The following is a 27,428-nucleotide window of genomic DNA, read 5'->3' on the forward strand; positions in this document are numbered from 1 at the left end:
TCAACTTTTAAGTGTTTTACTTGTGAAATATTTTGAGATGCAGTAACTTCTGAACAGACTCAGAAACACACTTTAGTTGTATATTTACTCCAAATAATCCTCTCCTAAACTCAATAAAAGCGAAAACCATAAATCCTGAAAAGCAATTTTTCAGTCTTAATTTTTGCATAATTGAAAGAGGTTAATTTTTACTGTAATTAAACAAGCAAACTACAAAATCTTCAAATATTGACGGTTTTTAAAATATTAAAATAGCAAAACTAAATATCTTTATAAAGATTGATCCTGTACAACCAAGAGTTGCATAGTTTAGTAAACATAGTTTTAGAATCACTTACATTGTCATAAAGCTGTTCAACTAAATGTAACAGAGCAAATGTAAGTCATGTGCTTTCTCAGGACTTAACCTGAGAATATACGTAGCTTGTAATAATTGCAGCTGTTCAGGAAACTGCAGGTTCAGATGATTTAATACTAACGCTCCAAACCGAACAGTTTACATCATTGGAAGTTATTGCATCACTTAGCTTTTCTTGTTTGTCCAGCAGGGGGCGGTGCGCACCATCTTCTTGTCTAACTCTTAAAGAGGTCCAGCTGCAGCTTTTATTGATATGAACGATTATTGCTCTCTGTCTTGACCATTCAGATAGTGTTGGCTATAGAATAATCTAATCCATGTTTGGGTTTAATCAAATTAAATGGGGAGTGTGTTTTCCTATTTAATGTAAAAATATTTGGGTTATTTCTTTTTTGTGTGTCTTGCTCCGTTTAATAAACGGAAATAGTATAATACAGAGCCAAGTCTCTGTTGGTGTGGGCCACTAGATATGTGCTGTTTAATCAGTGGAGGCTGAATGGCTGGTTGGTTATGTGACAAATAGGTTATCTCACCCCATCTCAGTACTTTACCCAATATTGACACAAATTAGGACCAGTTTGCTGAGATAAGGCGGCTTAGGAAGGAGGAGAGGACCAAAGGATTCTTGTGGCAAAAACCAACATCCTTTTCCTTACGTGTTTTTTGATTTTTTAAAAGTAAACAGTGGAGAGGTTACAGTGGCCAAAGTATTGACACCCCTTCCTTAAACATTTTCAAATTTTATGCGACAGGTTTATTTTCAAAGTGCAAAGAAAATGATTGAATGAAGTGTGTTTGTGAACATGCATTTATTTTCTAGTCTTACTACAGATGTAGTCTTGACAAATCAGTTTAGGTCTGAGCTTTGGCTAGGCCATAGGAAATTTGAGCTAAGCTATTTATTTATAGCTCTGGCTGTATGTTTAGGGTCCACCTCCAACTGAAGTCTTCTGTCATCAGCTTCCCTGTCCCTGATGATGAAAAGCATTCCCTACATCTTTATGCTGCCATATCTTTCCATGCAAACGGACAGTTAAGGTGGATCAACTTCCACAAACAAGCTGAGTTTATATTCAGATTAAATTATAGAGGCAGACTCTAGCATCTTGACAACTTCTGAAAATGACTGGTAGTGTTAGATTTAATTTAAGGGGATCAGCGGAAAAGAGCCTAAATACAAATGCATGCCACACTTTTCAGACTTTTACTCGGAAAACATTCTGAAAACGGTGCATCCTTGTCCTTCTACTCTGCAATTATTTGCAACTTTCTGTTTGTCTTTCACATGAAATACCAAAAAAAACAAACAAAAAACCCCCCCCCACACTGACGTGGTTGTCACATAAACTGTGAAATACTTTAAGGTTTACAAACACTTTACAATGCATTATATTTACAAGAGGATGATGAATCTTCTAATATGTGACAAATTAAGGTGCTTCTATAATTGAACGTGCAGAGGCTTTCCGTCCTGCTCCTCTATAACCCTGCCGGCCTGAGGTCAGTAGATTCAGACACCAGCCTTATCAGTACAAAGTAATAAGTGTCCAACAACCCAAAGAGATAAAACCAGGAAAAGCAGATGGAAAAACAAGATGCAATCAATCAATGAGCAGGCTGGCAGCCAAAGCCCTTGGTATTGATCGGCACGGTTTGGATCCAGCTCGTAGTATTCAGATAATGTTATCTGCACAGCTTTGTCTTGTATTCTCCCACTTGAAAAACGAATATGAAAGAACACATTTTAAAGCAATCGTCTCATTCTCTCTAACATAAAACCTTTTTATTCCCCCCCCCCCCCCCCATCAACATGATCGGTTACTTTCTCCCTGTTTTTCCATGTGCTCTTTCAGATTCTCACTGACTCATGGAAGTTACTGATTGAAAGACGAAAAAGCACGTAGTCTGAGGGGAGAGGGAGAAAGCAAAGCCAGTTGGTAGGTGGGGCTGAGAGAGGGAGAAAGAGAGAGACCAGGCCTGTGGATAAAAGCTGCGGAGCACTATGAACTCCTTAATCACACACGTTTGACACACACAGATTGAGTCTGTCAGCTCAGCCAGCAGCTCAGAGCAGCTGTATCGACCCGGGTCGTTACACATTAACAACACACACACACACACACACACAGGCAAACAGTAGATAGTAGGACATGAACACGGTTTGTTTTGTGGAGCTGCTGCATAGCGTGATATCCCAATATGAGCTCACACCATTTCAAATCACCTGGACTAGTCTGAGTAAGAATGCGACATGTTAAAAATAAACACCATAGAGGCATAACTGAGAAAATGAAGAAGTTAACATAATCTGACCTAATTGCTCCATGAAATAGAGCATCAGCAGTCGCTCTGATGCTTGTAATGTTTGGGATGTGCTTAAGGATGCAGGAAAATCCCACCGCTTGCCAAACAGACCTGCAGCATTGCTGTATCTCTGTGTGCGATAGGTGGGGTGAGAGTCTTGTGTGGTTATCAGGGGCAGCCAGGTGTAGGCGCAGGGGTATATGTGGCTATCGGGCCAGCTGTATTGATCCACTCCCTGACGGCGGTGGTGGTAGTGGGGGCGCCGGATGAGGAGGGGAGGAGGAGGCTGATAACAGGGTTTACTGGATCCAGGCATGCTTACCTGAGAGCGTGGGAGGGCGCTGAGCTAACGCCCAACGCACACTCAATAGGCCTCATTCACAAAAGTCAGTCAAAGGTTTCACATGAGGGCAGAGCATGGGCGCATAAGGCGATCTGGAATGTTTGGACAAGTAGATAGCGTCTCTGGATTGGCCACCACTTTTTTTTTTAAAGGATCAAAATGACATACGCACATTATGTTTAGTAGAAAAAAGTGTGTATTTGTTCGATCATAATATTATTAATTAATAAATGTGTATACTTTGCAGCTACAGTTCTAATCTGGTGGCTAATTCAATCAATTAGCTGAATTTGATTGTGCAGGGAAAACTGAGAAGGATCAAAACTATTTTAAAAGACAAAAAGTACAGGGAACAGTTCAGAAAATGCAATTCTTATGTAAAAGTACATATAAAATGCAAAATATTGAAAACAAAACAAAAAAATCTACCAAAAGATTTTTAGATACTAGAAAGCAAGAAAGACCTTAAATCCTTAATAAATCTGTGTAATATTGACAAATTCTGTAGAATAACAGAAAACTAATAGAAATATACAAATGCAACAAGAAAAATCTACAAAAAAATTATAGGGCAAAAAAAAAAAAAAAAAAAAAATGCAGCATATGTAAAATGACTGAAAACAAATTAGAAAAGTCAGAAAATCAGCAAAACAATTAGCAAAGAGGCAAAATAGAAAATGAATCAGAAAATACTTAACAAAGAAACAAAAACAGAAACCTGAAGTAACTTCTGTTAACGCATGTACCAATAAAACTCCCTAAATAAAGTCATAGAAAATTGACAAAAACTTCTCTAAAAGTTTTTTTTAATGAAATCAGAAAATGTATAAGATTATCTAAAAATTTGCATGCTGAAAAAGTCTCATAAACCCAGGAAAAGACAGAACCAAACTGAAAAAAAACTGAGAAACTGTCGGTTGTTTACAATAAAGAAATAAATGAATAAAGACACACCTAAATAAAAAAGATTCAAAATTTATTTCATTTGTAAATGAAGAGTAATTTACTCTGTTAAGCAATTTTAGGATTTAAATTTTTTTTTTTATTATTTATTTGTTATTAATTAATTTATTTATTTTTACTCATGGGCTACACTACACAGAATCTTGTTAGGAACTTTTTTTTCACAGCAATAAATCACACCTTCAAAGGAGATGCTATTAATAGAGCGATAAGATTAAGATTAGGGCAGTAAAATCTCAATGTGTCATACTGATGCAGACAATCAGACGCCTTTTTTCCTCCTGCCTGTCACCACATGGATCAGGAGTTCAGGTCACATTCAACAGGAAGCCTGGCTGACATTTCTCCAAAGATTGAGTGGAAACAGAAAAAAGGTAGATATATACTATATGTTATATATACATATATATTACTATATGTTTCTATCAGTAAATCTGATCAGAGGGTCTTCTGAAATATATTCTCCTGTTTGTTTAGCTTAAAAATGGCAGGACATTCCTTTTCTGAATGGAATGGTACATCCCAATCAGATAAATGAAGCCCAGGTGGAGCTGGTGGTTGTGGGTCATTGAGTGTCCTACCAGTTTTCACAAACCCTTGTTTGAGAAAACAGCACAAAACCTGGCAACTGTTTTTAAAGATGGGTGAACAGTTGCAAAGTCAAAACACATACGTTTGCTCTTTTTCTGATTGCAACGCCACATTTAGGAAGTCGTGGAAGTTAGAGGCTCATCTGTGCAAACACGCTGGATTGGTAAGACTGACCGCATGATGCTGCCTCCTGTTCTCCCTGCGTTCTCAATTGAAGCTTGTGGGTTTGTCTTAGAAACCATTTTCCTGTGAGAGCTGCGAGAAGAGTTTCTGCGCTCGCTATGAGCTCACCAGGCATGAACGAGTGCATAGCGGTGAAAAACCACATAAGTAAGACCCACAATTGTTTAAAATAAGAAAGGTCACCTTCTGGGTGTCGTTAGTTACCGGCCTGGTTTGCAGGTGTCCCATGGATGGATGTTTGGAGGCCTTTGGGAAAAATGTCACCATGAAGAACCACATAACTCGAGTCCACCAGCACCAGGAAGACAGATATAAAGTACAGCTGTTCACCCTGTTAATTAAGATAAAAATTACATTTTCTGTTTTGCACATGCATGTTCCCCCCGCCCCTGTAGTGCGACTATGAAGGCTGTGAAAAGGATTTCAGCAAGAAGAAACAACTAAAAGCTCACAAGTGTGAACATGGAGAACCATTGGCTTTTCAGTAAGTTGATATTGGAAACATTCAAAATATAAAGAACTGTCAATATTTTTCTCTCTGCATAAAGGCTTCTCTTCTTATAGCTGCACATTCAACGGATGTGGGAAAGACTTTCCCAGTCGAGAGAAACTGAAGCATCACGAGAAAGTTCATCAAGGTTTGTTGACTTTTTCTTTTTTTTTTTTTTTTTTTAGAGTTGCTCTCTAAAACTGCTGCTTCTCATTTTGCAGGTTACCCCTGCAGCTTTGACCTGTGTCCTACCCTGAGTAAAACATGGACTGAATATCTGAAGCACAGAGCCCAACACAGAGGTACAGTATGTACGCCTTGCTATACTCATGCACTTTTCTTTTCTGAATTTCAATAAAAAAAAAAAAAAATCTTCTCAGAGAAGCTCGTGTGTGAAAAGTGCAATAGACTCTTCAACAACACCTGGTTTTTGCACCTGCATGAGCTGCGTGCGCACTCTGGGGAGAAGAGGTACTTCCTGTGCCCCAGAGAGGGCTGTAACAGGAAGTTCACCCGCCGTGTCAAACTGGAGAGTCATGTACTGGGAGACCATGAAGGGAAGAAACCCTTCTCCTGTGCATATCCTGGCTGTGGGAAGAGCTTTGCCTTGAAGGTAAGGGACAATGATGCAAAAATATCTTAACTTGAAGCCATTTTTAGAGCCACTCTACCAAAGAGTGATCAGTTTTTGCCTTCCATTTGATTTAACAGGTCTTGAATATTGGCCAAACTCTTAGGTTTCAGTAAATTCACCTGTATTAGGGCAAATGTTACTCTTTATGAAGCCATGGAGAAACCCTTAGCTTTCTGACTTGTTCAGAAACATTACATGGATTGATTAGTTTTGGACAAAATGATACTCCAAACTTTCTGCTCAACAGGAAAGCTTATGGCGACATGGTGTGGTTCACAACCCTGCAAAAAGAGAGCTGAAGGTAAATTATGCATTTAGTCCTCAATTTCTTGTTCATATGATCATCATTAGGTTTATATTTATTTGCACTCCCTTCAGAAACGGAAGCCTAAAAAGGACAAGCCCTCGCAGGTTGCACAGGAGGCCACCCAGTCGGCTGCAGATGATCAAGAAACCGGCAAGCTTGCTGCAAAGCTGCACAGTACAACTCTGGAGGAAAACGTATCTTGAATCTTACTCGTTAGTCTAGGGGTGACCTTTAATTGGGGAGCATTCATATACTTCCTACTGATTCTGAAAGTGTGAATAAACCCCCCATATCAAAGCATAACAAACAGTCTTCCTACACCTCTTTTGTGCTAAAGCTACTAGTCCAAGCCAATGTATGGGTAGCTATTGCTACTATTGTAGAAATGATAAAAAAATAATAATTGTATGCTCTTGCTGAGAATAAAGGGGTCAAAATTAAATTGGGGCTGGGGAGTAGTTATTGCCATGAAATGTAATGCTCTTCAGTGCATTTGAGGCACAGCAGCTTGTTTAAATGCATGTTTTTAAAGATTTTCTGGGAGGGTAAGGCAAGATGGATTTCAATTTTCATTTAACTCTTTAAAGCGATTAAGGTAAAAGTTGCTTCAACTTTTCATCAAGTTGCAATCACAAACTTCAACTGGGTGCATTTTAGTAGACATGTGAGTAGTATAATGTGAAGTGCATTTGGTCACTGAGGGTAAATACTTGATCACCTTTCACCAAGTCTCCTGGTTTACAAATTTACCAGCACATTCTAGACAAATCTGCCCAAACTATTTGACATGTGCATCAATCTGAGTCTTGCCACAGACTCTCAATTGATGAGCTGAAACTGCACCATTCCAAGACAGGAGTATATCTCTGACCCAAACCATTGTATCGCATTTTGCATATTTCAAGTTGTCCTGCAAGAACCTCTGCAGGTCAGCTTGAAGAGGTCATTGAAGGCTGTCCTGGTGGTAAATCTTACTGCAGCCAATAAGATTCTTTCAGTATTCCCCTCTATTAAATCATCCCCACTGCAAAATGCTGCCACCACATTTCATTTGGATGATATGCAGTGCTAGTTTCCCTCCACACAGTGATTTTAATATATTTTAGCATACAATGTTTCATTTTAGTCAAGGTAGACTTTTTGTCCACATGTTTGTGTCCCAACATGGCTTGTGGCAAACAGGTTTTCACTATGGCTTCTTTCATGCTGTCCTTGCACTCGCTTACCAATTATGGTAAGTGAGTGTGTAATCGGGGGCAACATATTCTTGCCTCCCTGCTCTGGCTTCCTATTGACTTGATTCAATAAAAAAACAACTTTTAATCCACAACCAGGCCCTTAAATTCATTCTGGACCTTTGAGATCCTCTAGCTTCATCTAGGATTCTGGTTTTTGAGTCAAATGTTTGTTACTTTGAATCTGTTTTAAAGCCTGTGGAGACCGGGTTTTTCAAGCAGTGGCTGTAAGGCTTTAGAAGACCCTTCCATTGTCCACATGTGGCATGTACTTTAAGAAACATTATTATTCTGTCTTAATTGTTCTGCCTTTGAATCTAATATAAAAGGTGCTTCAGAAATAAAATTGAACTATTTTGTGTTCAGTCAGATTAAAAATTGCAGTGAAATTTTGGTGTGAAGTGACCAATTGATCAAAAATGCGTCAAAGCTCTGCTATTTAACATTTGGTGAGTTGAACCATTTGTGGCAGTAATTTCTTTGAAGAGCCTTTCAACAGAATCAAGGATATGGAGACGCTAATCCTTAAAAGGAAATGTTTATTAAACAAAACACACATTCACACATGTATAAAAGGTCAGCTGGTTGTATGGTGATGATACCTGAGGGCTGACCTCCCTCAGGATGCGGCAGGTTTCTAATAAGGCCTTGGGCTCATTCAGATGGAAACATCGCTGATGCAGCAGAGCAACCTGATGAAGGGGATTTGTGTTTTTTTTATTTCATTTCTTTTCATCTAGGATGGCAGAGGATCAGATCACGTTCATCTGAAACATTTCGGACTTGCCACGATGCCTCCACCTGAATAAAACCCTGAGGTTCTACCACTGCTCAGTGAGGTGAATACAGCACAGACTGCATGTTAACAGTTGCAGCACGGCTCTCCCTGCGGGAGTGAAGACAACATGACCATATGAAACACAGCAGTCTGTTTAGGAGTGCAGTCTGTCGAGTGACGTGGCACAATCTGGATCGGTCCCCCCGCCTCGCTTGGTCCTGCTGGGTCTACAACAGTCCTGGGTGTGTTTGGTCCTGGATTAAGCCCGGTATGGAGCGATGTACAGTAGTTCACTTTGGCCGAGGTTGCTCCCGATTTAGAACATTCTGGGTGAAGCCCGTTGACTTTTGTCCTGGTTACACCAGGCTGCCGGGCCAGGAGACCACGGTCAGCGCCACCCGGCTGCGCTGCTCCTTTAACATCGGCACCAGAGCTGAGTGGCTCATTCCTGCTGTGGACAGGCCGTTTACTGCGACTATCATGTCTCCACACCTAGAGCAACAGAGTTCGAGAAGTGGACTTTACACTGCAGTTTTTTAACAGAGCTTTTTCTTTACCTTCTTCACCATAAGAAGAAGGTAAAGAAATTTTGCCACATTATTTTTGCCATAATGCTACAAAATAAAAATGCGTCTTCGTTCAGCTAAGCCTGTCGCATTAAGTAATCTCAAGATAAATTACAATTAGTTGAATAATTCCCATTCTGATCATCAATTAGTGTAGAGATATTTTTTTTATTTATGGTTTCAGTTGTAAGTGGGTTTTATTTATATTGTTTTTGGTTGTGATTTTTAAAAATATCTTCCAGTTTCAGTGTAACATGTTCTTCACAAAATTAAGGTCTTTGAGAGGGAAAACATATTCCATTATCATAATAATAATTGAAAATAGTCTCAAAATAACAGAAATATGCAACTTTCCTGAAACTTTTATGGATCTTACTAGTTAAATTTGTGGAAAATACAAAATATTTTTTGGGGAAATAACCTTGTAAGTATCAAGAAAGTAACCTGTGCATTCCATGAGAGTTTCAGGAAAATATGCTATAATTTCCAGAAACTACACAATAAGTACACAATATGCTTTGGAAAGTAATTTGCAAGTTCCTGAAAGTAACTTATAGGTTCTGGGAAACTATGTAACCATTGGGTAATAATCACTGATTGCTCACTTAAGGCGGCCATCGTAGTATGCAGGCGTGCCAAGGACGATAGTTTTGATGAAAAATGCCTGGTTGCCATGGCTTTCCTCGTAGCCCCCAACGATGCTGAAGCCCCAGCTCCCGGGATGGCTCCTCCGCAACACGATCTCATGGCTACTGTGCAGGTAGCTGCAAGAAGAGAAAAGTGGAGACATGTAGAATAAAGTCATCTACTCACACTTGAAATGCTGCAATACTTTAAAGTTGAGAGTTAAAAGGATCCTGGTACTTTTTCCACATTTGTTACAACAACAAACCTGAATGTATTCTATTAGCAGTTTACGTGATAAACATCAACAAGCAGAGGTTGAGCCAGTCTTTCTCACCTAGGCAGGCCCAGCCACATGACCCACGAGGGAGACCAGTTTGCATCGAAGTCGCTGTCGTGGCCATGAGGCAGCAACTCGTCATGGTCGTGCTCCTCCACCATGCTGACCTCTAGCACTCTCAGCTGCACCGAGGGCGAAGCAGCGCTGGCCTTCAACGTCCCGACAGCCTCGCTGTGGCTCAGGTATGTCAGGTCCTGACCGTTGATGCTTAGCAGGATATCACCTGATGGGAAGGAAGCAAAAAAAAAGAAAGAAAAGTTTTTCAGGTAACGCTCAGGTGTCCTGACTCCTGGCCGCTGAAAACGAGGGTGCACCTCTTTTGATTCGTCCATCCCGGGACAAGCAGCCATGTGGCTGAACGCTTGTCACAAAGATCGGCAGCTCCCCGCTCTTGCTGCCCCGGCCTCCTGCCACGGTCATCCCCAGGGACTCGAGGGGTTCCTTCTTCACAGTGATGTGTTTCTCCTTACATGTCACACACTGGGACAGATCCTGGGAGACATCAGAAATCACAGACTCGAATGTTTCCAGTTCATCCTAAGACACATCCTTCTCTGAAGACTCCAAGCTAAAAATACATTTATGTAGCATGCAGATGGGAAAACTCTTGCACACACATACACAAAACCTTACTCTGTGAGTGCTAGTGCGGGACAGGTGTACGGGCACAGGGCTTGGAGTAGAGCTGTGATTTGGCAGGAAGTGATCAAGGCAGTACAGGTCTCTGGTTGAGCTTGATTTTGGCGGTGGGGGTGGAGTTGGTTTGTTGGGTCGACCGATCAGGAGGTGGACTCTCTCTCCGCTTGCCTGCAGAAGCACAGAGATGGGGTTTCAATCCCTTCATACATCTGAACTTTGTTTGAAACAAAACTTTTTCTACATTAGTATCTTGACTAAACTGCAACTTACAGAATAAATGGTGACAAATTGTATCTAATGTGAGTGTGACTGATTTTATAGAAAAATACTACTAGTTGCTTTACAATATTTGAATAGAAAGTGTGTTTTATTTAAATATATATAGAAATGATTTATTTTGATGATTTATTTATTTAGTATTTATTTTACCTATGATTTATTTTGCAAAACTTAGTTTTTGCACATTTTTATACTTCCATTTGGGTCTCAGCTGCTTCTAAAATAGCCCAAGCGCTTAAAAAACACCATCCAGCTCCTTTTAGTAAGAAGTTATTTTTTTGTGTGTATTTGGATAATAAGCCATTTCAAAAACCTCTCGATTGTTGAGTCACACTGTGCCGTTACCTAGCAACTCCAGACAAGGACAGCCCATCACCTAACAGTTCAAGTACATTTGGTCAGCTGGTTTTACCACTGTACTCGCTGTACAATGGCTGCTGGAAAACAAGTATTTTGTTGTTGACTTACTATCCAGGAATCACTTCCTACATTCTTGTTCGTTGTGCAGAATGCTCTTCTTCTGCTTTTCGAATGTGGTGGGATGGTGTTCCACCCTCCCAACTATGTGCACCAGGTGTATCAAGTAGCGTGCAGTTGATTGGTGGGCGGGGCAAATAGCTTTATAGCTGAGCAGGCCGCTGCGAGGTGTGTGTCTTTGTTTCCTCTACTACATGACGGCTGCCCAAGTGGCTGGTGTGCTTGATCCGCTCATCTGAATTGTAAGTGCCATTTTGTACCATCTGGCTGGGATTGTGGTTAGGTTTTGGTGCTATACCTGCCGTGCGTTTCTGCAGCGTTGCTCGGCTGGCGTTAGCGGCTGCAGCTGGAGGTTGTTGCGGCGTGCGGCTTCCATCTAGCCCTCGCTTGCTGATCCGCTCTCTCCCTGGGTCGGCTGTGCTACTACTGCTGGGTAAGCTACCTGTTTAGATTTTAATTTACTTTACCTGAATCCACGGGTTTTCTAATGCGTTTTTTTGGTTTAGGATTGTTTGGAGTTGCAGCGCTTGGACGCTCTGCTGTCTTGTCTTGTTGCTTGTTTGGGCCGCTCTGAAGGCAACCTGTTGCTGATTGGACAGGCTGAGCGAGCGGGGCAGGACTCCTCTGGCCCATTTGAAGGGCACTGAAATTGGACGACGACGATTTGTTCCACCGTTTAAAGTGTTTGTGTTTTTCCTTTTACAGTTTGTTTGCTTATTATTGAACTTACTAATGAGTTTGCTTTTTTGTTTTGATTTACTAATTTGTTTTCTTTGGCATTACATGTTTTGTTTGTTCTATTTTTTTTGAATAATTCAAGTTGTCACTTTTATTTCACATGATCCCTTTTCATTTCCAGGGACAGAGTAGTGGGCCCGAAGCCTTGCTTTTAAAAAGAAATGTTTTAAATGAAATTGTTTAAATAAAATATTGTGAACTATTCTGTGTTCCGGTGCATCTTGTTTTAAAAAGAACCCCCTGCCGGGTCACACAAAGATATACGATTGTATAATTGTGCATCTGTTTGCAGCCATTTTCACATGAGAGTGTCAACATTGAGTTGGTTGGCTAGCAGCAGCTATTTGGATTTAAAGAGAGAAGAGGCCCTAAAACAACTCATTCTGAAAGAAGCTCAAAATCGGCAGAACTGAACAGACTAAAATCTCATTATCTAAGAATGATTTTGTGAGCAAAATGTAATGAATATGTTTTGCATAACCCATAGATCTATTCTAACCTGTTCAAGGAAGCATAAGACTTTTGCACAGTACTGTGAATCTACTCCTCTTCTGATGATACCTAAATAATCTAACCATCACAACAACCTGCATCCACACCTGTATGATCTGAGCCGCCTGTTCAGGCGTGCCATGGCAAAGGTCCTGATCGTTGACAGCCAGAACTCTGTCGTTGCTCCGCAGTCTGCCATCCTTCGCGGCCAGGCCTCCTTCCAAGAGGTCCAACACAAACACCCCTGATTCGTCCGTTCGACGGACCAGCTTTATGCCGAGCTGCTCTGTGGAGTCTCGCTTGTGAAGCGTGATTCTTAGGGTGGCGGGGCTGGAGGGGGCACCCTCGGGCGTGGAGCAGGGGGCGTGGGGCACAGCCGGGGTGGTGGAGGACGAAGACGAGGAGGAGGGAGGAGCCCTGGAGGCACAGCGGCGCTCCCTCAGCACGGTCAGCTGCAGGGTGGTGCAGGGGCGCGCCAGGGTGGTGCGGGCAAAGCTGTGTGGGACGTTACTGATGTCCACGTTGTTCACCTTGGAAACAAATTCATCAAAGCAGATGTGCATTAATGTAAATACATTTTTATTCTCAATAGAAATTAATGATCAATATTCAATCGTTTTTTCCTGCTCCTAAACCAGTGGTTCCCAAAGATTTTCTTCTGCCCCCCTTTGGGAGCCCTCCTCCCAGTGGTTCCCAAAGATTTTCTGGACCCCCCTATGGATTACAATAAAATCCCTCCCCAAAAAAGAAAAAAAAATCAACTGGGCACACACGTTGTTCAAGCAGTCATAAACCTATACACATATTTTGTTTTCAAACTCCACTGAAGTTTATTTCACACTTCAGGTTGCAACAAAACAAACTACAAACCATCTTTACAGTGAAACACTTTTGTGCAACAATTTTTTTTTTTCAGTCATCCATACCGCTTCCCGTCCCCCCCTGCAATGGCACTGCACCCCCCTAGGGGGCGCGGCCCACACTTTGGGAACCACTGTCCTAAACAATGAATATATTCTTTAAGCTGTTAAACTTTTTTTTGACTTGTATTTGTTGTTTAGACCCAGAATGATATTTTTCTTAAAATTATTGTTTAAAGTTATTGTTTTAGATTTATGTCTTGTTATGATAGTAATCCCTCATCAAAAACAGACTTGTTGCCTTGATTCTTTCATGCATATTTGAAAAATCCTTTAATCTCCCCTGGCAGTCATCCAGTGTGCCTAAATGCTTGCTCTCACAAAGCGCTGATTATTTATACACAACTCCTCCTTGGAGCTGTATGGAGCTGTCAGCTCCTCCAGACTAGCGGCAGCAGCAGTTAGCAAACACCTGATTGAATCATGCCTCTGCTGAGCTTATCACACAAACTACATCTTAGTGCAGCACTCCTAGAAACGTTGTAAATGGCATCATGGAGGAGGATTGTTGTGACGACGTGCTGAAGGCGGAGTGTCAGAGCAAAAGCTTCTTAAAGAGACAGAGGCGCAATTTTATTGACAGCTGAATGTAACACAGTTACTTTATTGTTCAATAAAATGGAACTATGTGCCTACAAACTACATGATACTGCCTCTTTAAAATCCCAGCCAGTATCTGAAGTTAACTTATCTCTGAGTTTAAGTGAGATATAAGCTGCAACATTTTCTAAAAAAAACCTATCAATTAGATAAGTTTTTAACCCCGGACAGATATGTCTGTATGAACCAGTAACTGAGATGAATTATGCCTCCTCTTCAATGGCTGCAAGTCTTTTGGGGTAAACTTTGCCACAGGTTCTCAATTGCTTTAAGGTCTTTACTTTGATTGGGCCATTTCAACAAGGGAATCTTGTGAGCTGCAAAAGGAATACCTGGAAGGTTTTATTTAAATAGAAAAAGTGAATGTTTTATACACGATAAACAGAAGCTGATCCCTCACCTGCAGTATCTGATCTCCAGCCAGCAGTCTCCCGTCTCGTGCAATGACCCCGTCTCGGTACACCTCCTGAATCACTATGTTGATGAGAGGCGTCTCATTTCCGCCAACGATGCTGATTCCCAGCTCAACGTACGGGTTGGCTCTGTGGACCTCTATGGTTGTTATCTCTCCTTCGGGAAGGGAGGGTAACTTCACGCACCCTAAAAGACAAACCAAACAGCTGTAGGTCACTTTCACTAGAGCCAAGCATGCTCAGAGAAATGAAGGATGACATACCTTCCTCTGCAGACAGAGGTGGAGACTCAGGGCAATCCCAGCCAGAGGAGGTGGAGCTGACAGAGCGGAGGAGATGGATGCAGGGGTTACTGAGGGGCCGCTTCACCCTAGGGACCACACACTCCAACCCCAGCACACCTGGGAACAGGCAGAACATAAAGTCTTAGCTTATCATTTTCCTTCACTCAGAGGAAGCCTGGAGGATGAGCTCACTGTCTTCTTCATTGCTTTCTTCAAATGCAGGGTTGTCGAGGCCGGCGTCATCGGTCCATGCAGATCCATTGCTGCAGGCGGTGGTGGGGCCAGAGTGCGGCGAAGGCGAGCGTTCTCTCAGGTCTGTCTGCGGGGAGTGAGGCGACATGGGAGGGGTGGTCACCATGGCTCGCTCATCGCCGCTCTCACATCGTGGCCCGTCCACAGTTGTCTGCTGACACCGAGTCCCAGGACACCTTTCACCAAGAAACAGGTCTGTTACGCCATCAGATTCCTCTATTTGTAACAGATTTTTGACAACTATATAACTGGTTATGAGTTGGACTTATTTTACTTGTTAGGTTGTTTGGGACTTGTTGTAATTTGACACCATTTAAGTAAAACTGCATGGATCTGAATTAAAGAGAAGTAAAGCATAGACTGAGAAACCCTTTCCCAACAAATTGATGTTGAATTCTGCATCAGTTTCTATGCTGAAAGGTGAAAACAGTTACAATATTCTTAAGCATACCCCTTCATAAGATATTGAGAGTCTCTTTACCCTTCTGGACCTATTTCAGAGTGAAGACAAGCATTACTATGACGCATTCTAACCAGCATACATTTTTTTCTGCTACTTTCCTGAAATAGGTTCTGCACAATTTGGAGTTATGGATGCTTTCTCTCTGCAAATATCAGCTTCATGGTGACCATAGTGTGGGTTGTTTTTTGAAATGCCAAATGGTTTGCTTCAATCGTCTGTTCATGTTCTGGTTGATTCATAATGTTTTCTTTGTAATGGTTTTGGTCAGATGTGAAAAGGGGAATGTTTACTGCATTTTCAAATGTTTACAGCATTTTCAAAATATGATATATTTTATCCTTGAAAATTTTATGCAAAATCTCCATTACACTGACTATTTCTTTATGAGTTAATGTTTTCTAGACAATACAGTTCATAATACATGTCCATTCTTCTGAACTTTACCTCAGATACTCTTTTAACTTCAACTGCAAGATGGGAGCAAGATAAAACTATTTTTGATAATTCTGGCAACAGTGGTGTGTAACTTATATACACACCACTTATATAATCACAACAAATTTAAGAAAAATGGCGTAGCTCAAACAAATTTGAAAGATATTTCAAAACAACCTTCCATGCTGGGCTATCCTGAAGAGAAGTGACAGCTGTGGTCAAACTTAGTATTCTAGCCATAAATTTGTAAACAACTCACAGCATTTACACAGTGAAACTGAATTATAATCGCTTCCAAGTCAGAGTGTAATTTAACATAATTGGTTTAAAACCCAAATATGAATAAACTGTTGTGTTGAAAATAAAGACAACAACAATTTGATATGCTTAGAAGAACTTTACCACCAAATATCCACCCAAAAATAAAAAGCACTACCTCCCTACCAGCGTCTCTCTGTGTTTTTATACTGGTAAATGCAATAAAAGAATCTGAATTGGAATCAAAATTCCTTGTGGAGGAAAGCACAAGGAAACTTAAAAATAATCATGCATAATAATAATAAAATTAAAAAAGGGTATTGATAATGGTCCCAGAAAACCACCTTTCCTGGAAAAAGTTCCTGCAGAAATGTGGCCTTAAATTCACATTGATGGGGAATTAGAGAAATTTTCACTAACAGATTGTGCAGTTTTTTTACTTTAGAAAAGCTGTAAATGTTCATCCTAATAAAGTTCAATCACATTCAACGGTTGTTCACTTTAAATAGGAATGCTAAATAAACCCTGGGACACACATGGGCACATTTAAAAATGGCTCTGGCCTAGAGCTCTCACATGGAATCACAGTTGTCATCATAATATCAGCATGTGCAATATCAAAGGACTCTCTGGATGCAATATTTGGTACAGTAATATTTAAAGTGTGATGCATTCACACGCTGTTTGCAAAAACATGACTCACTGCTTGTGATGTACAGTGAGATGTCAAAGTTTGTGGCAAGCTGGTAGAAACTTCTTGATGACAAAAAAGAAGCAGAAAGAGGACAGAAATACAATAAATTTTTATTCAATATTATTATTGCAATAATAAATAAAAACTGTCAAACTGCATCAGTCCCTGATATGCAGACACCTGCTTTATGTGCTTGAAAAGGATGGATATGAAAAGATCAAAGCTGCTAATGTAAGGAGAGACCCTTCTTTAAAAATACACAGCAACAAATAGACTCAAAGGATTAGACTGTTCACATCCTTGTTTGACCCTGCAGTCTTTCCTTCAAGCAGTATACAGGTGGGTGATGCAACATAACAAAGGTCTGCTGAGAAACATTCAAAGAAACTTTGTGCAAGGACAGTAGGAAAAAGTACTGGGTCTCTGTTTTCAATCAAAAGATGCATTAGTCAGACAATAATCAAGAAAACCTTAAAGAAGACACTTTTTTGGTACCAATAACAAACAAGCCCACCTTGAACACAAATAAAACATTGCATTTTGGCAGATCTTCTACCGTGTTATTCTGTATTCTAATCCGCAACATAAACAACATTGACTCTCAATGTCACATGTGGACTGTAGACCCTTTGCTCCGATTAGCTTCTTACGGCAGCAGGGTAAGCGTGTGTGGAACCCACGTGGGGCCAGAGAGTAATCTTTACTTAAAAATGTCAGCTTGTTAAACTCATTTGATCTGTCTTACATCATCCCTTCTTGACATCTCAACATGCAACAGGGAAAATAAGTATCGAACACATCGGCTTTTTTGATAAATGTATAAAATTCTCACCAGGTGTTGGTAACAGCCCAAATAGGAATTGATCCATGATTAGGGTGAATGTGTTAATTGAGAATGATACAGCAAATAGTTATTGAATACATAATCAAAAAGGGGCTTTATAAACCACAGGAAAAAAAACCCTAGGAAAATTAGTTCTATCAATATTTGGAAAGCAATCAGGGCAGAATGGCATTAGTCCTAATTGATGGTCTGCAACCTTATTGTTACGAAACATACTGAAGAGGCAATCTTTTCTGAACTTCTCAATATTCCATTGACCACAGTTGAAGCCATAATCCAGAAGTGGAACTAACATAATTTCCCCATAAAACAAATAGTTGCTCCTCTGTCTGAGGAGTCAAAAAGTAAGAGAAACAAGAAGTAATGCACTCAAATTCCACATTACACACTCACAGCACAAGACTCCACTAATGAAGAAAACAAATTGAAGTTTGTTTAATGCTTGCTGGAGAATATTGGACAAGCAGGAGGAGTATGATCTGGCCAAATGTGACCAAAGTTAAAATATTTCAATGTCACTGGACATCACCAAAAAAAAAAAAAAAGCCACACTAAAAGTGAGTTTTGAAGGTGTGAACATCATGATGTGACGATGACCGTGTAACTGAAGGGATGACGAATTTGCATATTTACTGAGATATTCTTAACTAGAATCTAAAGATGAAATGAGAGTGGAACTTTGAGCATGACAATGATCCCAAGGAAACCCTCTTTTGGTCTCTGGGAAAGAAAGTTCAGCTGTTGAAATGACCAATTCAGTCACCAAACTAGAACATTAAAGATCAGAATACTTAAAATCTGAAGGCAGTTTCTTTGGAAGAGTGTTTCAAAGTCACACCTGAGAAATGCAGGCAATGCTAGTTTCTGAATACAGGAGACGGCACAAGAGGGCACAGTCTTAGTTAAAAGAAAAATCAACAGCTCTCCTATTAAAGCACCTGTCTCACAGCCACTTCTATCATACTGGTATAGACAGCATGCTAAGCTTCTTAAGGAACATATCCTCAACTTCAGTGTGGTGTTAGGCTGGCAGTGGATAGCCAGTGGTAATCCAGTGTCAAACACTCATGCATACAGCAAGAGGTAACACCATTGATCAAGTCTACTCTTATCCTTAAATAAAGATCTTTATATGTTAATATGATATCTACACATTTGCATAAATTACATTACCTATTTTCACAGCTGGATATCCTACAGCAAACTAGATGGATTAAGGAAATTGGCAAACACATACCAACCTGTGTCCTATAGAGAAATGGATCAAATCAATCAAAACAGTCAAACCAAGTACAAAAAAAGAGAGTAAACTCAAGTGGACACCAGTAAGAAATAGATTCTGTTATATCCCCAGAACTGCCATCACGTCCCACCGTGTCCCACTCACCACAGGCCTGGGTTGCCCTTGGCCGTTTCACAGAAGAAGTGGTTGAAAAGATCTCTGGTGTTGAAGTTGCCCAGCATAGTTGTGAAATGAGAACATGAACCTGCTGGCCAGCCAACCTATGACTGCGGTAGGGAACCACTAATCCTCCATCACATGACCCACAGCTCAATAATCCCTTCTGGGTTCTGACAGCACCTGGTCCAAATAGGCCGACAGCCAAAGTGTGTAGAGGTTAAAGGTAACGTGGGTAAATCTATCTGATTCTTAGATACTGGTAAAAAAAAAAAAAAGACAATGAAGAGTGAATAGTTCAGGCAGGCAGTTTGCAACAGTAAAATCATTATTTAATTTTTTCTTTTATTGCTAGACGAGTTTTATTTCGACATCAACAATGAGCTTTCACAAGACAGGATGAGGTATTTCGGTATGTCGAGTCGAGTGCCAGTATAATAACCTAATCAAATCTTCCATACCGCTTTCTAAGCCATCCTACTGCAACACGACCACTGAATGTGTCAGACCTGCACTAGAAAGATTCCTCACAATCTCCATCTTTTTCCTAAGTATATGTGGGAGGTTTCTGAACCAGTTTTAGCTTTGCTTTGCTGCAGAGAAGCAAATACTGTCAGTATTTTCAACTGCTTATCAGCAGCTTGATCTGCAACCAGATGAATTCACAGCTTCCTCCAGTCTCCAAGCAAACATCCAATGCGGAGTTTGGAGATGTATGCGCCTTTCCGCTGCTGGGGTCCTTGTGGGGAGCCCCGCACACAATGATCTCTATGTGCAAGAATCTGAGCATGACTAATCATCACTGTATTCGAAAAAAATCCCAGATTGACCAACGTATCAGAAAAAGAAGCTGTAGGATCACTGAGGCGTCTGGGACGTAGTTGTTTTTTTTTAGCACATGTAGTTGAATACCATCTGCATAGAAAAGGAAATTATTATCATAGTAGTGAAGAGATTATCCAAAAGAAATGCATTCAAATAGATAGTGAATAGTTTTGGGACCAAGGACTGCTTCTTGATGTACACCTAATTTACCCTCATTAGGTGGCTGACCTAATGAGGGTAAATTATTGCATAGAGGGCTTTGTTTAACCTGTGTGAGGTAGTAAATTCAGGGCAGGGTCATCATGATCCCAGAGGATAAAACAAAATACTTCTATTGATAGTTTTTTAGCCGGGGCTAATCAAAAGAAATTATAATTATAGTATCTCCACTGTCAGCGCTTAGCAAGCACTTAACTGCCAAAATAGTAAAGTCTTTTGTAGATACCTTAAAAACTGCCATAAAACAGAAGTCTCCTTATCTCTAAATTGTTTATGAAATACCAATTGACAGGCGCACATAATGTCTGACCTATGTGTACACAGCTTGAATCAATCCATCACTTGATTTATAAGTTAATTACATCAGCTTTATTACCTGTGCTTGAGGTGCGCCTCCAGGTCACATCGAGGCATGCTGAGGGAGCAGACGGGACTCAAAGGGCAGGTCACAGACAGCTTGTCTAGCAGCTTGTGCACTAGGATGCTGGATCTGCGGCATGCCTGCAGCTGCAGCCTTGTCCTGTCCAGAGGGCAGAAATCCCTTTCCTGGAGGAAGCTGCGCAGGCAGCGGGCGCAGAAGGTGTGTCCGCACGGTGTGTCGAGGGGCTGCACCAGCGGCTGCAGGCAGATGTGGCACACAAGGTCGTCGTCCACCTCCAGGCGGTAATTATAAAGGTGGTTCTCCCAGCTGCGGTGGATCTGGCCACACTCTGGACACGCGGCCTCCAGGGGCGGCTCCGAGGGCTTGACTACGTCTACGTCGCAGCCGGGGCTGCCCATCGCTTCTCCTTCAGCGCAGCTCAGCTTTGGCACAAATGACTCCAGTTGGGCTGCAGGGATGGGAAGGGGCGCACACTCCTATCCCATAGGCCTCAAACGTTGAATAGGTTGCAGAGAGGACAGAAGCCCTCCAGTGGCTGATGGCACATAGCCCTGCAGGTCAAAGGGCACAGCAGGAATGTTCAACAGCTGTTTCAGGAAAACGAGTGTCTCATTATACGCTGGCGAAATTATTCATGTGGCAAATGCCTTGTGCACGTGTTTGCGCTAAGTGCGTGCGTGAGAGCCTGCCGAGATTATGTATTGCGGCTCCTGTTCGCTAATCTGACGGTATAATCTCTCTTTTGCTCCAATCTTCCAATTCCACAGAGAGGGAATTATATGGGATTGAGGCAGAGAGAGGACTCAGATCAGAGAAAGTGGGATTGAGAAAAGCAGAGGCAAAGTCAGCAGGAGGTAGGGAGCAGCGGAGGCAGAGAAAGAGATTTGAAGAACGGTGAAAGAGATCAACGGGATGTGTAAACAGACACAAAGCAACCAACAAACAGGAGGGAGGGACGGAGGCTGCAAATGCTGCGAGGGGAGAACAAAGGAAAATGACAGGGTGGATTTATACACACTCCATGCTCAGTGCAGGCACTAAGGACATGCCTTAAGCAAGATCTTGAAATAAAGCACTAAGCTGAGCTTTGGGGTCCCTGAAGCTAAAGGGGAGAGTCTACTTAGATCTACAGCAGCTCTCCACTGCCTCTCAATAGTTTACACAACCCTGTTCAAACGTAAAAAGAATTACACTATAATAAATAATCTCAAAACTTTTTCTACCTTCAACGTTACATATTTGTTGTTGTACAATTAAACAAAAAATATATGTTAGGTGCAAAAATCCAAAAAGATAAATAAAGGCACACCAACCTGGTTGCATTAATGTAGACAAATTATTTGTTAAAGCAACTTTTGATTTAATATCAGCATCTATTCTGAGTCTAATTAATCTGAAATAAAGCTATGTTGTAGGAATTTTTGTAACTATACCATTTTCCATATATCCTGATTAAGGAATAGCGTTGCAGAATACTCTTTTCTTCCAATGACACCAGGCAGCTACAATCTTCAAATGTTTTTGTGAGAGAAAGTGTTATTGTCCGAATAAACAAAAGCACACAACCCAAAGGCATGTTTAGTGTATAAATAACAGTAAAGATCACCAAAGGAACACAAGGCATGGTGGTAGTAGGTTGATGAAATTATGAATAGTTCCAAATTCTGGTCATTTCGGATCCAAAACCTGCAGATGCCTGCTCAGTGGTGGTTCTACTATCGATATACCCCTCATTCCAAAGCACATAGGCTAGTCTCCTAATCCTCAGTACTAACCAGTAAATGCCTTCTCAACCCGTTAACTGCATGCATAAAAGCAACAGAAAACCTTTTCAAGGCACAACTGAGAAATTAGTTACAAATTTTTCTTTGCTATTGTGCACTGCACCTTCTATCGTCATCCCCGGAAACCTGCCCACATAGCCATACAAAAAACCGTGGGATTTCATTTTTCAGCAACACAATGAGTTCAAGCAAACATCAAAATCAATAAAAATGAATTTATAAGAGGAAAAATTACGTTTTTGGAGTCCAGAACTAAGTCTGATAGAGAATTAGCTGAGTGGGCAATTATTTAGATGTGGGATGCTAGACTCTTCCCAAAGCAGATTGAATGAATTAAATTGAATTAAATCACAGAAATGTGTTATTGCAGATGTTTTATTTTCACTAATAAATTTGTTTATGACTTATTATAAACAAATTTATATATATATATATATATACACATATTCAGAATGTGCATCACTTTAAAGGTGGAAAAAGTTTATTTATTTTTATTTTGATAGTCACGTTTATTTACCTTACAAAAACAATTTGACAGGAGGGGTGTACTTAGGATCCACTGTATATAAACCTCATCATCACCACCCACTCCCCTTCCTGTGTGGGCCTGATGCCATCAGCTGACGACAGAGGGCGTGCTTCTCCCCTCAGCTGGCCCGGCCAAGCCACAGTGACTACCTGCCTTTGTTCCTGTCTCCATGACGACCTGGATCCTGTTCTGCTCACTGGGGCTTGACATTCAGAGGGAAGCCAGCGAAGGATGCAGGGGACTGAGGCACACAGCAGATGCACTTCTCCCAGCAGGATGCTCTACTCCTCCCCACTACACCCACGAAAGCTTGTCACAGGGTGATCAGACGCCCCTTCCCCGTCCCCCTTCCTGTTTGATTTGCCTTTTTAGCTGCATTTTGCCCCCCCTTTTAAATCTACACCCGTACCCAGCAGTTACCTACATGTATGTCTCCTTCCTTTATGTGTGACTGGAACGCTTCTGTCCCCATCCCGCAGCTGGACATGAATTAATCATGAAGACACAAGGCTTCTCTGTTTCTATAACAAAGCTGTGACATCACCACAAAACACGCAGGCATGCAAGCAAAAAGCAAACAAGCACACGTCAAGCACAGGAGTCTTTTTTAGGCAGCAGGCCCTGAGAAACCAACCGTGTCAATAAGTAAAGACTTCAGATGTCCTAATTATGAAAACACCGACATCTATTTTAAACAGGGGAGGACTCTGTTGCAACCTAGAAGTAAACCTGAAGATTGTAAATCATTACAGCAATCCTTTATAAAAACCTGTTAATAAGTGACATTACTGCACCTGTGCTGTGTTCTGTTTTTTACAAGGCATAATCAAATCCCACAGTGATACATAAAGGAGTTACTTATTCAAACATGGCATGATGTCTAAGGCCACAGATCTCAAAACTCGAGTCCTTTCGGTTTAGCCTACATTTTGACAAAACCCCTCATCCTGGAAAAAAAAAATGAAAAGAAGGAGGCCTGCTGCTGTTCTGCAAGGTTCTGCAAGGTCTGTTGCAACTGACTGCTTTTTTTCTCCACACATCTACGAGACAGACATGCACTGATGATAACAAAAACTGTCACTGGTTTAATTAGAAATTGCAATCCCCCCCTTTTTTTGTCTGTTTGTTTGTTTACCCCCTCTCGCTGACATTATCCTCATTTTTTTCTGGGCAACGCACAAACTGCAGCGTCATAATTTCCGATTGTTTAGACAGGAACGATGTTGAAATTACCCACCCCTCTCCATCTGTCTGACTCCATCCCACCCTCCTTCCAGGAGCGGCAGAGAGAGGACAGAAGGACAGAAGAAGCGACAGTACCAATGCAAAGCCAGCCACACACTGACACCACTCATGCATGCAGATGTGAGGGATGATAGCTACCTTTTTCGCCGGCGGCTCCTCCGCGCTGAGCGCTCGGGCCCCGAACAGGGGTGGTGGGGGGGAGGCGGACAACTGTCAGCGGCGGGACCTCGACCACGCATTCGCCGCAACCGAGCGGACCGCAACCCGCACGAAAACGCCCCCGTGCCTTTGCTGACGCTGGCTCCGCCTACTTGTGTCAATCAAAGTGGGAGTGGGCGGGATATGAGTGCGCCAGCTGAGGTAGAGGTGGCTTGTTTTCTGCCTGTACAAAAATCTACTTTTAAAAACCTTGGTTGTCTTGAGTATAATTTATTTATGTCAACGCATGTAATTTTCAGATTCATGCAACATTGTAGGGCGGCTTATCTCTTTCTCAAGATTCTCTCATGCATTTCAGTGGTTTTTAATATGGGACTTGTGGCTCTTCGCCCAGGGCACCATCCATTTAGGGAGCGGAAAAAGAACTCAAAGAAAGAAAAATAGTCATTTTTGCCTTTACTGCGGTTTTACCTGTCTGTCTGTTTGTCTGTCAGTCTGTCTGCCTATCTGATATTTTACAGTAAGATGTCCTGGAGGACCCCATCAATTGTTTCTTATGCCTCTTTTGCTTATGGTACTCCTCTGTCAATTTCTGTCTCGCCGCATGGTTAGAAAGGCAATGCAAACGATGTTGAAGTCAAGGACATGATCCTTACCCAATATGATTAACAGTGATGTTTTGAACTTCCTCCTCCTTTCTCTGCTCTCTGATCTGCCATGCTCCTTTTCAACTCCTGGATTTTGGGGGCACAGTTCAGATAGATGAGCTTTTGAGAAATTTGCATAAAAGATCAAATAAAACGGACATGAAGCATGACTTCTAATCAAATGTTTTCTTTTAATTAAGATTAAATATTCATCAAAAGTAGAAATTTAACATGTCAAACAATTCAGAAAAACATCAGCAGCTCCCCAAATTACTCATATAGTCAGAAACTCACGAATCAGGCATTCTTCAGGGCTGCCAAAAGAACAGGGTCCTTGGTGAGAGGCCCTCTCGGGGAAGTAAACAGACGGGAATGCAACATTAACACTACAGATATTGACTTAGAGATGAAGTATCTCTTTGTATAACAGCTCGTAACTGATTGTTTTAAGCCGGAAGGTGATGGCAGAAGATAACGATCTGGAAAAGTGAGTAACTTAATCGCTGTTTTTTCCCCCCAGTCAACGTAAAACGGACAATGTCCGTGTTTATTTCACCTCCAAACGGTACCTCCAGTCCATTAGCAGCATATTCACTTCTCTTTATGTGTAATGTTTGTAAAAATGCGTCCATGGACAAGCCTGCTTCAAGATGCCTGCACCATGTGATTAAAACTCGGCTGATTCGGCGAAGCTCATGATCAGCACCTCGGGTTAAACGGGGACACTGCCCGCTGTCATATGATTCACTTCTACAGTTTTCTCTCACCTCTTCACATCCCTTGGGCTCTACCTTGAGTGTTTACGTCTGGTTTGAGCTCAGTTTCCTGTCCATTTCCACATTACGCTTTTTTCCTGTGGATCCATCTGTCCATGCAGGCGCGCTGTAGAGGAGCTCCTCAGGGAGACTGACAGAGCCCGGCTGAGAGCAGAGACCATGGGCCCCGCAGGATGGTGAGCTGGGACTCTTGTTGTGTTAAATGCATTTCTGATGTTCTTCTCATCGACCAACAGGTGGGCGGCCATGTCGCTCGTTTTCTTGTTGTGCCATACGCTGTGCATTCTACAATAATAGATTGAAGAATTATTATTTGTTGATAGTGCTTTATATTAGGGATGGAAATTTGGGCCAATAAGATATTAACACTTCTGTTATTTAACAATATCATACGTACTATTCATTTCCCTACATCTTCGATGCCATATAAAATCAACTGCACTGCCTTCTTCTGCTTCAGTTAAACGCCCCATAATCCTGAACTGCATCAGTGACTTTCCCCTTTTGATACACAAATCCTAGTAAGATATAAATAAACATTGGTTGTTGATATCTGCCCAGTTTTACTTATCAGGACCAGTAGCAATATGTTAAAAGTGACGGCAGCCGATACCGTTATACATGCTGATATATCGTGCATCCCTACTTTATATCCCAATACGGCTTTAAACCTGTCTTCTGTTCCTTGATCTCCCTGATGCTATTTGTTTTCTAACAAACCTCTGAAGCCTTCATTAAAAAAAAAGGGTTATACCGAAATTATAGGTTGAACATATCTAAAGTAAAGGGGGCTGAAGACATGTTCATGCCACACTTTTCAGATTTTTACTTGTAAAATGTTTTAGTATCTTTATCTTTCTTTTTTCAAATTATCTTATAGTTTGTGTTAGTGTAAAAAAAACCCCAGTAACATAGTATAAGAGTCTGTGATTATAACATAGCAAAAGGCAGAACGAATCACAGGGTATCAAAATGATCTAAAAGCAAAGTCTATCCCTGGTGCCATGCTGTATAGCTGATGTGAGTTATGATCATCCGAGTCCTTTATGTCACGTCAATCTCTTCCTCTGAGTGACGTTCTGATGGCTGGATTGACCCTCTGTGTTCCCCCAACAGGTTGAAATGCCCCCTGCAGGGCACCAACAAGCGTTTTCTCCTCAACACGCTTCGCTCCACAGACCTGCAGCGCCGCTCCGACGTGTCCAGAACTAGTCGCTCCAGCAACACGAGAGGACGCATGAGGAGCGAGTCCCCGGACAGACGGCGTGACCGCAGCAGATCGCCGCCCGCAGATCACAGGAGTAACGGAGGGCGCACAGAGCGCAAACGCTCTCCTTCTCCTCCTCGAAGGGACGGCCGCACAAGTCAAGATAAGAGGCTGGACAGAGATAAGGACCAGCAGCGCAGGCACAGAGACAAAAGACATGACGATGGACGAAACAGAGACAGAAGCAGACGGATACAGACTTCATAAACGAACTGGCTCTGTCTGTGGAGAGGTGGCAGGTCTCCACACTCAGAACCATCTCAGGCTTTCAGAAGTGGTGTGATGTAGAAGGTTGCAATTTATCAGACATAATTTAGGTTTAAAAAGTAAAGTGTGTTTTACTGATTATTTTCTATTCAAGATTTTGGTGAGATAAATGTATATTTATTGTCCTTTTTGGTTCCTGTTCACTAAAATGTGACCTAATAAAAGCTCAAGCTGCCGTTATGTTGGCATCTCCCCGGAAATCTCTTTTCAGCAGACATTTTCTCCTCCTCCCTTCTCACTTGACTCACGCTCAGGTCTAGCTGTGTTTTTCACTGAACCTCTATTATAATGCCATTACTATTCTTTGGCCGCTATTCACACGTCATGGTGTTGACACAGCCCATGCTGCTGTCGCCACAGGCTAAGCTCAGTTTTACCACATGTCCAAGATTTTGTCAGGCTATCTGAAAGTGTTTTGTTTGCTA

At 41.5% G+C, this 27,428-nt stretch overlaps 3 protein-coding genes across 5 annotated transcripts; 2 read left to right on the plus strand and 1 right to left on the minus strand.

Moving 5' to 3' along the window:
- Positions 1 to 3,970: 3,970 nt before the first annotated feature.
- gtf3ab (general transcription factor IIIA, b) lies at positions 3,971 to 6,615 on the plus strand. Its single transcript, XM_032551637.1, has 9 exons — positions 3,971 to 4,722; positions 4,795 to 4,889; positions 4,962 to 5,058; positions 5,138 to 5,226; positions 5,307 to 5,380; positions 5,454 to 5,534; positions 5,613 to 5,845; positions 6,114 to 6,167; positions 6,245 to 6,615. Exons 1-9 carry the CDS (start codon positions 4,609 to 4,611, stop codon positions 6,374 to 6,376), a joined length of 969 nt encoding a protein of 322 aa, XP_032407528.1. The 5' UTR covers positions 3,971 to 4,608; the 3' UTR covers positions 6,377 to 6,615.
- A 1,315-nt stretch (positions 6,616 to 7,930) lies between these two features.
- Positions 7,931 to 24,132, minus strand: lnx2a (ligand of numb-protein X 2a). Of its 2 annotated transcripts, XM_032551635.1 has the most exons (11): positions 24,026 to 24,132; positions 20,324 to 20,880; positions 14,751 to 14,986; positions 14,538 to 14,675; positions 14,262 to 14,461; positions 12,449 to 12,871; positions 10,350 to 10,523; positions 10,031 to 10,208; positions 9,714 to 9,939; positions 9,358 to 9,516; positions 7,931 to 8,678 (listed from the first exon to the last, which is right to left on the minus strand). In XM_032551635.1, the coding sequence occupies exons 2-11, from the start codon at positions 20,725 to 20,727 to the stop codon at positions 8,543 to 8,545; spliced, it is 2,274 nt and encodes a 757-aa protein (XP_032407526.1). In that variant the 5' UTR covers positions 20,728 to 20,880; positions 24,026 to 24,132; the 3' UTR covers positions 7,931 to 8,542. The 2 variants fall into 2 exon arrangements, with proteins under 2 accessions (XP_032407526.1, XP_032407527.1); XM_032551636.1 differs by lacking the exons at positions 20,324 to 20,880; positions 24,026 to 24,132 and adding an exon at positions 18,892 to 20,287.
- Positions 24,091 to 27,203, plus strand: si:ch211-140b10.6 (protein POLR1D). Of its 2 annotated transcripts, none has more exons than XM_032551639.1 (3): positions 24,091 to 24,247; positions 25,571 to 25,645; positions 26,586 to 27,203. In XM_032551639.1, exons 2-3 carry the CDS (start codon positions 25,629 to 25,631, stop codon positions 26,941 to 26,943), a joined length of 375 nt encoding a protein of 124 aa, XP_032407530.1. In that variant the 5' UTR covers positions 24,091 to 24,247; positions 25,571 to 25,628; the 3' UTR covers positions 26,944 to 27,203. The 2 variants fall into 2 exon arrangements, with proteins under 2 accessions (XP_032407530.1, XP_032407529.1); XM_032551638.1 differs by lacking the exon at positions 24,091 to 24,247 and adding an exon at positions 24,835 to 25,180.
- The last annotated feature ends 225 nt before the right edge of the window (positions 27,204 to 27,428 follow it).

The sequence above is a fragment of the Xiphophorus hellerii genome, chromosome 21 (genome assembly GCF_003331165.1).
Source record: "Xiphophorus hellerii strain 12219 chromosome 21, Xiphophorus_hellerii-4.1, whole genome shotgun sequence".
Classification (NCBI taxonomy): Eukaryota; Metazoa; Chordata; class Actinopteri; order Cyprinodontiformes; family Poeciliidae; genus Xiphophorus; species Xiphophorus hellerii.